The sequence below is a fragment of the Anopheles gambiae genome, chromosome 3 (genome assembly GCF_943734735.2).
Source record: "Anopheles gambiae chromosome 3, idAnoGambNW_F1_1, whole genome shotgun sequence".
NCBI classification, from domain to species: Eukaryota; Metazoa; Arthropoda; class Insecta; order Diptera; family Culicidae; genus Anopheles; species Anopheles gambiae.
Window position 1 is genome coordinate 66474979 of NC_064602.1, and position 14284 is coordinate 66489262.

The 14284-nt window shown below is 42.7% G+C and overlaps 1 protein-coding gene across 1 annotated transcript; it reads left to right on the forward strand.

Moving 5' to 3' along the window:
• The first annotated feature begins 9415 nt into the window (after positions 1 to 9415).
• On the forward strand, positions 9416 to 14178 carry LOC4577685 (tsukushi). The gene is made up of 2 exons (XM_061654427.1): positions 9416 to 9586; positions 11012 to 14178. Exons 1-2 carry the CDS (start codon positions 9567 to 9569, stop codon positions 12210 to 12212), a joined length of 1221 nt encoding a protein of 406 aa, XP_061510411.1. The 5' UTR covers positions 9416 to 9566; the 3' UTR covers positions 12213 to 14178.
• Positions 14179 to 14284: the final 106 nt, after the last annotated feature.

A 14284-nucleotide genomic window follows, 5' to 3' on the forward strand; every position in this document is an offset into this window, starting at 1 on the left:
GTTTGACACAGCTGTTGTAGAGGATCGGAAGAAAGACAAGACAGAACATTTTTCAGGACACAGGACTAAACCGTTAGAAGCATTGTACCATGTAGAGAATTTACAGAGCCAGGATTGAAGAACTAGACAATCAGCTGTAGAAGATACAGGAAGAAAAATTTTAACGTCATCCGCATATAGCAAGAAGCCGTTAGGAAGAAGGATCGAAGTACAGTCATTGAGGAAGAGAATGAACAGTAAGGGACTAAGGACACTACCTTGTGGGACACCCGAAGAACTAAGAAAACATTCAGAGAAAGAGCCACAGATTTTAACTACATATGAACGATTCTCAAGATAGGAGTTGAACCACGGCAATATAGAGCCACCGAAACCTAGCTTTCGAAGCTTAGCAACAAGTAATGATAGAGGTATACTGTCAAATGCCGCTTTGAAATCAGTATAGACAGTGTCTACTTGCTTACCACTAGACAGGTTATGATATAGAGAAGACAAAAAACACATTAGGTTGGTGGACACTGAGCGATGGGGCATAAAGCCATGTTGTTCCGTAGAAATATAATTTTTTACACAAGGCATAAAAAATAAATGGACAATTGACTCGAGAATTTTAGAACACGCACAAATAATAGAAGTGCCTCTGTAGTTTGATGCTAGTGTGCGGTCACCTTTCGTATAAATGGGAACAAGCCAAGCTAGTTTCCATTGACACAGACAGGGATGCCATCGGGGCCTGGTGAAAACGAAGTTTTAAGTTTGGATAAAGCGGATTTTACTAGGCTTTCACTTACAACGACTGAATTACATGATATAACATCAGAGGGCGTGTAAGGCAAGCCTACGTCCAAAGGAACCTTAAAAGAACTGGGATCGACAAATACACTAGAGAAATGTTTGGCAAACAGATTACATATATCAGGATTGGATGTAGCAGAGGACAGATCAAGAAACAGGGGGGATGGAAGGCTAGCAGAGCCTCGCCGAGAGTTCGCAAAACGAAAGAATGACCCAGGATCAATAGAGAGCCGCATTTGAAGACGCCGGATGTAGCGATACAGATGGCGATTAAGAAGACGATAAGCCTTAGCCGCATATTTATATACACAAAGATTGTGTAAAGTATTATTTAAACGGTAGGCGCGTTGAGCGCGGTTTTTGTCCGATTTTAATAGACGTAAAGCTCTGTTCGACCACTTAGGATTAGGAGCGGGTCTTATGGAGAGGATAGCAGGAAGGGAAGGCGGAAGTGATTACATTAGTAAACGCTGCTACAGCTTGATTTATGTCACAGTCAGCATCAATAAAGGACCAATGGGTATCGGCTAAAATGAGATGAAGCTTTTGGTAGTCCAGCTTCCTAAAATTGAACATACGAGCCGTAGGTATTCGTTGAGAGGATGCAGGGCGAGAGTGCGTAAGGATCACACTTGTCTCAAGAGCAAGATGATGATTGTCTAGCGCGACGAGTGGAACAGGTGAAGCTATGACGGGGGAGCAGCGCTCCAAGAAGGCAGCATTGGCAAATAGAAGGTCCAATTGTCTTCTGCGTATATTTTTTATGCCAGATAATTGCAGCAAACCGTTTACCGACATTCCATCAAGCAGAGAAACATTTTCACGAGATACACCAGTAGGAATGAAGTGATTAACGCACGATGCCGACGGTTGCCAGGAGAGTGATGGTGAATTAAAATCACCAAGTAACACCATAAGATCATTTGGTTTCAGTTTGCCAGCAACGAAACTAACACTCTCATGCAAATCGTCAAGGACTTCTTCGGAAGAACGCAGATCGGGTGGGATGTATAGTAAAAATTGAATTCAAAAAAGCAGTAGAATTTAATGAAACCTTTACACATTGAAATAATTGGATCATGAGCTCCTCTGTAAGTACGGGCCCGGTCTATTTTGATCTGAAAATTCCGAGGACGTAGTGCGTGGTCAGTGGCTTACAATTTGACCTTAAGAAGAAGCTCGGGAGCATCAATTTCGCCTTTTATTAACTTTGCTACAAAAACTGCTTGTGCTACTTCCCTACATCTCTCTAAGGACTGCAAACCTAGAAGCAGCCGTCTAGTTTGATATGTTAGAGGCTGGTCCATGTTCCACCTTAAGGTTCTTATGACTATTTTTGTGAATGATCAGAAGTGAGATTCAAACAGTTATTGTGACCATTACATGCTTGGTGACATTGTGTGCACCCAACTCCATAGAAATGGTCCATAGAAACAGAATAAGCATGTTTTCTCGCTCTGTTAGACCCGAAAGATAATCAAAACAGACAGAGGGAGAAAGCATGCTCGTTTTGTTGCTTGAGCCCACACACCAAGTATATCCAAGAATGTCGTGATTATCACCGACAGAAAATGTCGTGACAAAGAGTTGGGTGCTAAACAAAATGTAAGCATGTAATTGATCCTAAAACTGTTTGAGTCTCGTCACTGATCATCTTAGGCCGAAAATACACGGACCGGAATTTAGCGGCCGCAGAATTCTGCCTGCTGTCAAACCCATATACAAAGTGTCAACAGCAACTTTCCCGAACTGTCATATCCATACATTTTTCAGCAAGCGGAATTCCGCGGCCGCGAAATTCCGGTCCGTGTATTTTCGGCCTTGGATGGGTACGTGAGCTGATTTGAGTTTCGTTTCAGTCATGAGTGTTGGTGACTGAAACAGTGGCATTTGGTAGCACTGTTCACAGCCAGAAAAAAAAAAATCATGATTATGCTTGCGCCGGCATTAATGCCGAGGGACATTGTCCGTACTGGCTAGTGTATTTTCGATTATCACTATCACTTCATATGGCGTACCATCAATCGCTTTTATTGCCAATCAGTTTCGTAGGTAATTTGCACTATTCACTGCCTCCGCCCAGAACTTAGTTGGTAACCCTGCATCCAACAGCATGCATCGCGCCATTTCGTAAAACGAACGGTTTTTTCGTTCTGCGTTTCCGTTCTGTTGCGGTGTATGTAGTGTCGAAAACTGTTGCCTGATGCCCTCTTGCTTCAAGAATCACCCCAAATTCATGTTCTTCAACTTACCTCCAAATAACCAGTTGTCAAAGTTGTCAAAGCAAATAACCTTCGGTGGCCGGCCGAATATGGTCTGGACTTCCATCACGAAGTCCCTTAATTTTTCCTCAGCATCGAATTTTTAATGCAAAAAATACACAGTTATATAGCGAGTTCGTTGATGACCGTCAGGAAGTACACATCCTCCTGGATTAACATTTTTCATCAATCCACACACATCTGGTGGATCTGGTCCAACGGTTGCTTCGATTGCCTTTTTGACTGTTTCAGAAACGGGAGTTTTGAAACTCTCACATTCGGTCCAAATGCTACAGTCGTCGATTTCTCCACCGATGACCAAATTTCTCCTAAACAGCTCTTGAACAGCATCGTTGTCACGAAGACCCAACTTCCGATACCACATGTGCTGGCAATTGTTGGTATGCTTGTGTTGGTCTACCTTCATCGCGTTATAGGGGTTCTTAATGCAGTACAACCCGTCGGACACAAACGCCACAGCAGTAGCATCCTATCCCTTGATAATTCAACAGTTATCAAAAATCACCTTTCCACTCTTGGTGTTTTGGTTTGCATCCAGTGCTGGTACATACAACGTGTATGAAAGCATAAGAGTTTGTACGTTACCTTCCAGATTGCATAAATCTATTAGACACGTTCCTTTTCCTTTTGTAGTTGTCGTTTTCCAGCCTGCCAGCGTGACTTTTTCGGTCTTGTTTTCGTCTAGGCCCAGGAAAGATTATCAATCAGCATACATGTAGTATGTTGCCCCTAAGTCGACGATCCAGCTTCCATATATACCAGTTCTTTTTGCTATGAATGTATAATTTTCACTCCTTTTCTCGCGAAAAACACTTGCCTGGGGTGGAGTTGAACGATTTTAAAGGCTACTCTGCACCAGCGCAATTTGAAGTTTTTTATCCAATCTCAATCCTGCCACAGAGAAAAGTTCGAAAATGTATTTCGTTAACGTACTTTTCTATGTTTCCCTTGCAGTATCGTTTGGCGATCAGATGTCACAAATACGATACTTTAAAGGTGAGCGACGGCTGCTCGAAATTATGTTGCAGCTTGTCTCTCGCTTCACGATCCGTTTTTGTCGGCTTGATGCGCCCGTGCTGGTTAGTCTCCATCAGCAGCCCGATTGTCGCTCACACTCGTTGATCTTCGGCAGCAACAACGTCCAGGCTTGTCCTACCTTGCGAATTATTTGCATAGCACTTCCTCGCGAATTAGCAGTAGTTCGGTACTGAACTTCCAACTGCTATAATTCGATCTTTTTGATTCGGGGACCTGAACTTTTTCAATTTTCAGTAATTCAGAAATATTTCGTTCCTGTTCCCATATCCTTTTGTTCAGAGGTAAAACAGTAACTTATTTATATTTCTTCATAACTTATTAAAGTTACTTATTCATAGTCTACTATATGTTAAGTCGTTCGAGTTGACGACTGTACCACGAGACCGGCTTTCAATTAAACACTGAGAGTAAAATGAAATATCCAATCAATACAAACAAGTTTAATATGCATACCATCTTTTGCTTATAACTCGGTGACGAATGATAAATGAGATCCTTTTATTGAATCAGCCATAGAATATAGAATTTATGTAATTAGCCCTGTTCTTTTTCATGGATCTTGGATGCAGCACTTAAAATACATGCCTGCTTCAACAAAATATAGGTAATTTTCTTTACATGTTGCATTTATGGTGTGGTTTTCTTCTTCTTCTTTGCCTGCTCATGTATGAGCACGTCTAGTAGACATATCCAGGTCGCCAATCCGTCCAGGAAACACGGTCCTGGGCTGCAGTCCTCCAACCACGGCTGCATCCGATCTCCGAAAGTTTCGACTCCTCCTGATCCAACCAACGAGCTCGCTGTGCTCCTCTACGCCTCATGCCGAACGGGTCGCTGACGAGCACCTTCCTGGTGGGGCATGAGTCTGGCATCCTCATCACGTGCACCAGCCTTCCGGCTTTGATGACCGTCAGGATATCAGCACCGCCAAACAGCTCAGCTAGCTCGTGGTTCCTTCTCCACACACCCTGCTCGCGCACACTGCCAAAGATAGTCCTTAGCACCCGCCGTTCGAAAATGGCGAGTGCATTGGCGTCCTCCGTTAGCATAGTCCAAGACTCGTACTCGTAGAGGACTACCGGACGAATCAGTGTACGATATATTTCGGTGTTGCTGGAGTCTTCTGGATCGCAGGAGTTTGTGGAGCCTGTAGTAGGCACGACTTCCCTGAAATAACAGGTTGGCTGATAAGTCCCCGGTCTGACACATAGATGGCGCCGCTAGTATTAAATGTATATTATTTTTATATAGTACCAACCTTCAAATGATTCGTGTCAAAATTTGACGTCTGTATGTCAATTAGTTTGTGAGACAGAGCGTCTTTTGTCAAGCAACTTTTGTGTTGTGTTGTTCCACCAAGATAACGCACCGTGCCACAAGTCATTGAGAACGATGGCAAAAATTCATGAATTGGGCTTCGAATTGCTTCCCCACCCACCGTATTCTCCAGATCTGGCCCCCAGCGACTTTTTCTTGTTCTCAGACCTCAAAAGGATGCTCGCAGGGAAAAAATTTGGCTGCAATGAAGAGGTGGTTGCCGAAACTGAGGCCTATTTTGAGGCAAAACCGAAGGAGTACTACCAAAATGGTATCAAACAATTGGAAGGTCGTTATAATCGTTGTATCGCTCTTGAAGGGAACTATGTTGAATAATAAAAACGAATTTTGACAAAAAAATGTGTTTTTCTTTGTTAGACCGGGGACTTATCAGCCAACCTGTTATGCGCCTTCGGATTTCGCTGCTTACGTTGTTGTCCGAAGTTACGATCGTACCAAGGTAGCAGAACTCCTCTACCACCTCGAGATCGTCGCCATCAACTGATAGTCTGCTTCCGAGTCGGCCTCTATCACGTACAGAGCCCCCGAGAAGCAGGTACTTTGTCTTCGTCGCATTGATCCTCAATCCAATCCTTTCGGCCTCGCGTTTCAGTCGGGTGTACGCTTCGCAAACCGCCGCAGTTGTATGTCCGATAATGTCGATGTCATCAGCGAAGCCAAGGAATTGGAAAGATCGGGTGAAAATCGTGCCCCGGATTTCTCCGAAAATCGTGCCCCGCCCTTCGCATGACACCTTCCAGAGCGATGTTGAACAGCAAACAGGAGAGTCCGTCCCCTTGCCTCAAACCCCGGTGAGATTCGAATGATTCCGAAAGCATGTTCGTTACTCTCACTTTGCACTGCACCCCGTCCATAGTGGCCCTCAACAGCCGTATCAGCTACCCAGGGAATCCGTACTGCTGCATGGTGTTTGACAGCTCATTCCGATCTATGGTATCGTAGGGCGCCTTGAAGTCGATGAACTGGTGGTGCATAGGGATCTGGTGCTCTCGGAATTTCTGGAGGATCTGCCGTAGAATAAAGATTTGATCGGTGGTCGATTTGCCTCCAACAAATCCAGCTTGATGGAGCTGCCGACGAAATCAGTATCAAGGGGCGAAAGTCTGCAGAAGAGTATTCGGGACAGGATCTTGTAGGCAGCATTCAGGACTGTGATGTCTCGGAAGTTGGGTGGTTTTAGTCACTATATTAATGCTGTGGGCAGCTGTTCCGATCCCTGGACTTGCTGTGGTAGTTGCGTGTTGAGCGGAGTTATTACACAGTGAAAAAGAGCAGAAACTAAATAACCAACTTGAGTGTAATCATCAGCAATACTTGCTTCCCTTTCAGGACACGACATCCCAACCTATCGAAAAGCACTCCGAATCCTTCATCGATTATTTTACTTACTGATAACAGGTTTGTCGTCAGAGATGGTACATGGTACACCCTGTCCAAGGAAACTTTCTAGCGTGTGCCGTTTCCATCCATGGAAACCAATTTGCAGCTTCGGATACACCTGCATCATGCACCCTTCTCCAATGAACAAATAGGAAATTTGTCTTTGTTAGCGACGTTGACACTTTCACCATCTAGCTTACTTATTTTGTCTTCAGCCCATTTTCTACAGTCTTTTATTATTCTTCTCACAATAATGGAACTGCTTTTTCTTATTGGTTATTAGTTTCTTGTCCTTCCAAAATTTCGTGTTGTACTTTTCTCCAGATAGTAATGCTTTATCTTCATATGCACCATCAGCTCGACGTCTTCCTTCATCCAACAATTTGCCTTTTACATAATCCACCTTAAAATCTTCATGAGGCCTACTTTCGAAAGCCAAGTTTCTTCAAGATTCAAATTTTCGAGAATTTAACACTTGTTTGACAGTACTTCTGGGTCCATAATCTGTTGTGCGGAAATTATTACACAGTGAAAAATATCATAAACTAAATAACCAACTTGAGTGTAATATATTTGAAAAAAAGACTAACTATAATGATCCCCAAAATTTCACGTTCAATTCCAACGGAACTGAAATCCAGGCTTAACGAGTAAGTCACTAATCGGCACAGAGCGTGAGAGAGTAGAACCCGATAATACTATATAATTATTGAAATGATATGTATTTGTGTGAATATTCAAAGAGTGACCTAAAGCTTAAAATCTCTACGGGCACTCAATTATCATCTCTAATTGGAAGGCCAACCCTATTTGTCGGGTATTTTTCTATGGCGCCATCTGGTGACAAGTAGTTGTAGCACTAGAACGAACGGTTTTAGAACATGAACATGGAACACATTTGTATACCGAATAAAACTACACTTTTTAAGATTAAGTAACGAAGTCTTCCCTATTTTAATAATTGAATGTATGAATTAAGATGTTTGTAATTTTGTTTTTTTTACGACCACTCCTTGGTGCATCGATGACTGCATTTGTTGATTTAATTTATTGATTCGTTCGTTATGCCGCAGCACAGTGGGTAGTTTCGAAAAAAATGTAGGGATAAAATTATTATACATAAATTGTTGATTTTTATAGCTTGTAGTCAAGTATCATGATAGTATATTACATAGAATATGAATTTTGCATCCAAAACACCAGGTGGAGCTACATAAATTAGCGTTTAAGGGATTTTTGAACAATTTAATAAATTTTGTACATTTTTTCTTTTATTTTGAAAATAAAATGTCAAAATATCCTGTAATTTCAGACTGTAAGAAATTATCTTAAAATTTAGAATAACACCGGTATTTGTTTACCACTGACCAAAGGGTATGTGTTATTGGTTTGCTTCATTATGTTTAATTAAAAAGTTAGACTAGAAAAGAAACTTACATGTTCGATAAGAATTGGAACAGAAATACAGTACAGTGGTGTTAAGTAGTTAATTAAAGAAACATTTTTTGTTGCAATCAAATATCAGGTTATCAAGAACACGACTTTTCTAGAATACACGAAATCCGCTACACCACGTACTTATGGCGCCGCTTCGTTACGCATGAGCCTGTTTTTAGAAAAAAGTTGATATGAAAAAACTTCAATAAAATTCGCGTTCGCAAACTTTCGCAGAATATTTCTTCACAGATTGATAGCATATATATATTACACTATTATGCGACATATATGAGACAACACTACTCTACGCCTTTTTTATGCCATCAAGTCAAAATTAAAAAAGTTTAAAATTTTCATGAAGGTTTTTTCAATTTTGACCATAGTTTTTGTAAACTTTGAAATAAAGAAAAACAACCCAAATGTTTTTATAAGGTTGAATAAATTTCCTTTTCAAATCGTATAAATTTATCAAAATCGGTTCATTTTCAAAAAATGTTACAAATATTCACATTTCAAATCAACTTAGAAGAGATAAAAAGCTCATATGATAGATTTTTCTTAGTTTAAGCCTAAAGATTGAAACCTTTTCTTTGGAATTACGTTATTACTGGAATTACGTAGTTGGTTTTTTGAATTTCAAAAAAATATGAAAGTTAATTGGAAAATCTATAATGGGAAAGAACATCCCTGTTGTAATTAAATACATTATAACCTCACTGACTGATTCAGATTATTTTTTATTAGTCGGGTTATTCACTAAATGGCACCTCAATAGTTGGGTAGTCAACCAACCAACGAGGTAGTTTTCACAGAAGGAAACACTAGCATGGTTGTCATGGAACTAAGAATCATTTCAATTTGGTGCATTTCAATTTGGTGCACAAAGGTTTCTGAACCATTTTATTTCTGTGTCGTTTTTATTCATCACATTTGCGGTCGGTCAAACAACTCAACTATCGAGTGCAAATCCACTAGTATCGCAACCATTGAGGTCATACTGTATATTATTAAATCTCCCTTCAAATAAGCATTGCATTTTCGCATCGCCGTTAAATGTTCTAAAACCAAGACAACAATGCACTCCACTATCCACATCAAAATCCCGATCAACTGCAATCGACTATTTTTAGTCCACTGTTTGTTCAGAACCACTCACTGTGCGATTGGGTAGGGTTCGTTCTGGTATCCTCTACCAGACATCTTTTCAATCTACAGTGAACCGTCCACTAGAGCGTAAGTGTGTCGCACCCGATCTCAGATATCCCCAAAAGCATCCGGTTTGAATAGAGCTGAAAAATGATTCCCCAAACATGTTGGTAAGTACCACCCCATTGGAGAAGTGGATGTTTTAACAAATGTGATAGCGATTTGTGCAAGTGTTTTTACAAAAAGTAGAACGTTCTATACTGGTGTTATCGGTGCTACTGCACTCCCTAGACGGGCACACTTGACAGGGTGGTGGTGGTGGTGGTATGCAGTCGATTGTATGCTGACGAGACGGTTGAAGCTATCAATTTGCGGTTCGGTGCTAATTTGCAAAGAATATGCCAACACACATACTATTACCATAGTCCCGGCAGCCGGCTATCGTCGGGAAGAAAAGCGAAAGAATTTCCACGCTTGCGTACAACCGGGCGTGCTTAGACAGATTTTCCCTCACCCAAAACGGCCAACACTCGGCTGTCACGTTTTGGTGTGTTTTGGTTTTTGAAAGCCGCGCCGACGTCTATAGGACGTCTTCGTACCGTGTTGCTTGTCAACGTGTCTGAGAGAAAGCAAGCGATGAGTGCGTTGAAGATTTTTCCACTTTTTTTGTCTGTGTTGAGTTTTCCTCTTCAAGGGGAAAAATGCAACACAGTAGCCATTGAAGTTTTGCTGTTAAACAAGCAAAATAAAACCAGAAAGAAAACGCAGTAAGGCGATTTCGTGCCGCTTTATTATGTATGCGTTTTGCTTTCTTTCTTTTTTGACTTCCTGTTCATGTTAAGTTATTGAAATGTAGGAGTGGAATGGGTTTTTTTCACAAATTCTATTAAAGAGAGCTTTGTCTTTCTAACGGGCAACCGAACACGAAAAGCATTGCGCGTTCTATGCATTTTTAATCAATAACGATTAAGATTTGTGTTAATGAATGAATCATATTTTCAAACTAGCCAATTTGGGCCAACTCTTTATTGCAGTTCTCCATGGCATTTTCTACGACAGCGAATCGTTCGAAACCGCCTTGAGGTGATAATTATCTGTTTACTATTTCAAACGATATTCGTTCATCATCTTTACATTTACAATTCTCATGCCTCTAGCGCTTGTGTAATGGGATATATATTTTCCTTCTCCGTTCCTGCTGCACTAAACTCGCTAACGGTTGCACCCAACGCGGACAGAATCTTAGTACAAATGATTGCCAATCTCGGCCAACCCATTTTATAGTCTTTTTTTGTGCGACCGTTTTTAAAGCATACCTACGTTAGTCAAAAATGCACACTTGACCCGGTCAAACGAGTATAATTTACAGTTTGGGGCGCGATCGGTTCGATTGGTTTCGTGCCGTATGTGCCGGCATACATGTGTGCGGCATGTTTATTTTACCGACAGTGGAGCGGAATAAACACGCTGCACTGTGTTGTGGCAGTGTATGCGGCCGAGAACACTGTCCAGACCATGGTTTATACGGGTTTTTAAAGCATTCACTGCATCTCAATAGTTTGTTAATAGTTATCCCATTGGTACAATCCTTTCAGCCAACTGGTTGCATTGATGTTCGGCACCGTACTGCTGCTAGTTTCATCTACCGTCGCCGACCAAACGTTCGAATGTGCGATAGAGAAACGCGAGGACGAAAGTGTGTGCATGTTCCGCAATGTCGTATATACCACCAGTATGACCGGCATCACGTTTAAGGCACCGAACGCCAAGGTACAACATGTGGCGTTCGAGGACAGCACGCTCGACCGCATCCCGGCCGAGCTGCTGAATGCATTTCCGAACCTCCGGTCGCTGAGTGTACCGAACGCAAATCTCAGCTCCGTGGTCATACCGGCGAAGCTGGAGCGACTGTACGCTTCGGACAACCAGATCTCGCAGGTGATTGTGCACCAGACGCGCGACACCACGACCATGCTCGAGCTAATACTCGACTCGAACCGGCTGCACGATATTTCCAACCTGACACGACTGGCCAAGCTGGAGATACTGAGCCTGAGCGGCAACAGGGAGCTGCCGATCGATGACACGATCGAGCTGGGCCGGTTCAAGGGTATGGACGGGCTGCGCCATCTGCTACTCTCCGACGTCGGAGCGCATCATCTCGAGAACGAGCAGGAAGTCTCACTGCCCGCGCTGGAACTGCTCGACCTGTCCAGCAACAACCTGCCACCCTCGTACTTGAGCGTGAAGGTGTTTGCACCGTTCAAGTCACTGCAGATCTTGCGACTCGCCTACAATCAGCTACGGGAACTGGATGTGCTGCAGCTGACGAAAAACAATCCCCAGCTGAAGCAGATCTACCTCGAGGGCAACGAATTCCCGTGCAAACTGCTGACCCTGATGCTGAAGCACTTCAAGAAGGAGGGCATCGAGACGCCCGTCGCCAACCCGAACGTTCGCTGCCTGTTGGGTTTTGACAAGGAGCAGGGTTTGTGCTGCATGGCAGACAGCATGACCCAGAGATATGCCGGCACAGTTACTCCACGGACTCCCCCGGCTAGCTTGGCAACGAGCGAGTCACCCGCGGAAAATACGGCCGTGCGTACGGGTGCCGGCAGTGCTGAACTGGGGACGAGTACGGTGTCGACCACGACCATGGCTGCTCCCACAGCCGGCGGTCCTCCAGCCAAAACGGACGATGGCCACAGCATGGCTTCGATGGCTCCGTTAGGCAACAGCTGGCTGCTAGCCGGTCTGGCGGCGGTGGTGTTGACCCTTATGAAATTGAATTACTAATCCGGGTAGGCTATTACCTCATCATGAGTCATTTGCAGGAACATGCTGAACACTACCCTCCGGATCATGTCATTGGTTTGATGTCTTCGTCTGGCTTTTTTTTTGCGCAACACACACAATTCAAAGCTCGATACCTATACAGGATACACACCACCACGAATCGGTATCAAAGGTTGCGATTTGGAAACAACGCGCATTAAGCCTTCGTACACTGATTAGTGTTTACCCGATGTACTTGATTGCTAAACAAGCTTCTTTATTTGTTATCATTATTTTCTTTTAGCAACAACAGTTAACATTTTCGAACGGTCCGTGTGTGTCGTCGTAGTGGTTGCTACTTGTTTTCTTCTAGTTTCAAGCGTTAACTATGACTGCTTTCGTTCACGTTGCCCAATCTACAGACCACCAACAGTAGTAATGAGCTTACAGGTATTAAATAACACTTTTTCCACATCATTAGCTTCTCGTAGATGATCGAACCATAATTACGGTGTAAACGGTGTGCGCACCCTTCGCCAAATATCAAAGTCCTTTCCAGTCAATGTCAACAGTGCAACATACCGCACATACACACATGCAAGTTTTCTAGAAAGCATTAAGAGATGATAACACTCATCAGAAGCTAGCCAAACAGGGTGAATGAAGTATGTTCTAAATCGGTTTGCAACGGAAGGCAATAAGATTGCAATTAGAAAGGAGGAAAGGACATTAAGTATTTCTTTCCAAATTGTGTGTGTGTAAATGCATCTGCGTCGTTGTAAAATTAAAAATAAGAAAATAAGAAAACAAAAACACACACAGTTTTGCATCGCGTGGATAATAAATGTAGAACGGAGAATACTTATATTCTCCCAGGAACAGCTCGTGGCTTGGCATGGACTACCGTTCCATCAGTACCAAAACTTAACTCACCGGCTAGGACCGTCATAGAATGATGAAGAAAATGCCCAACAAATTGGCGCCCCTAACACTCTCACAATTGTACGCCACGTGACTCAGTGTAGGAGCATGATAGAAAACTAGACTTTTAGAGTGGTAAGTTGCAGGCGAAATACATACACACATAAACACACCCACAGAAAAGAGCTAACAATTATCAAGTATTCAGTAACATCTCATTAACATTTAGTCGTAGGAAGCCAACCAGTAACATAGCATTGCTATTGATGATATCGCGACAGAAGGGCAGCCCTGAACGCCTGCCAGTTCGTGCTGCAATTTCATACAACGATTTTAAAACACATACAGCAATTTTTGGACAAGCTTTTTTTTGCGTATGTGTGAGCGTAAGCGCTACGGATTTTGGGGAAGAGTGCGACAAGACAGCGACGACTAATTTTGTCGGCATAAAAACGTAACGACGACGGTGCTATAGTGAGGCCAAGTGCTCTTAGGTCGGAATCGAACCGAAGCCAACATGTAACAAGCGAACGTAGAAGAACGAAGGTTAACAACAGCGCGATCGTGCATCGACACCAACACCAATGTTGCAAATGTTTGTAATGGGACGTAACGAACGAGTGGCGCGCAATTTTCGCGCAAACCGGTGGTGTTTAAAATGGATGGAGAAATGGATTTACTGCACGGGATGGGGGGAACAAGTGTTGGAGCAAAACAAACTGTCATCCTATATAGCTAGAAGCACGCGCTCGATCGCTTTTCGAACACTTTGAACCACTGTCACGTTCTGCAAGAATCCGTCTTTAAACAAAAAAGAAAGAAGGAAGATCACTAACGCTTTTGTAGGTAAGCTGCAGAGCTGCTTGTGCCATGGCAGGGCCATTCAGATCCTTCAGCACATTATGGCCATTTTTGTGATTATATTGCGTATTATTGGTGCTAGCGAGCTGAATCCGTACGCGCAATTGCTACCATTTCTAGTGCCGTTCTATTTCAGGCAGTATTCCCAATATTCACTGTACTCTCATGCTTTATCGTGGTAGAAGTAAATCGTTTTAAAATCTTACATCACCGTAAGGATGTTTGAATGGAGATAAATGAAATTGAGAAAGCTATTGACGGTTATAGTTATGGGTAAGTATCACATGATGAAACTGAAATCTAATACATTC

What these genes read in the sequence shown, in the direction of transcription:
- LOC4577685 (XM_061654427.1), top strand. Translation starts at nt 9,567, where the DNA reads ATGATTCCCCAAACATGTTG. An exon ending in ATGATTCCCCAAACATGTTG is followed by an intron (nt 9,587 to 11,011) that starts GTAAGTACCACC and finishes CAATCCTTTCAG; the next exon opens with CCAACTGGTTGCATTGATGT.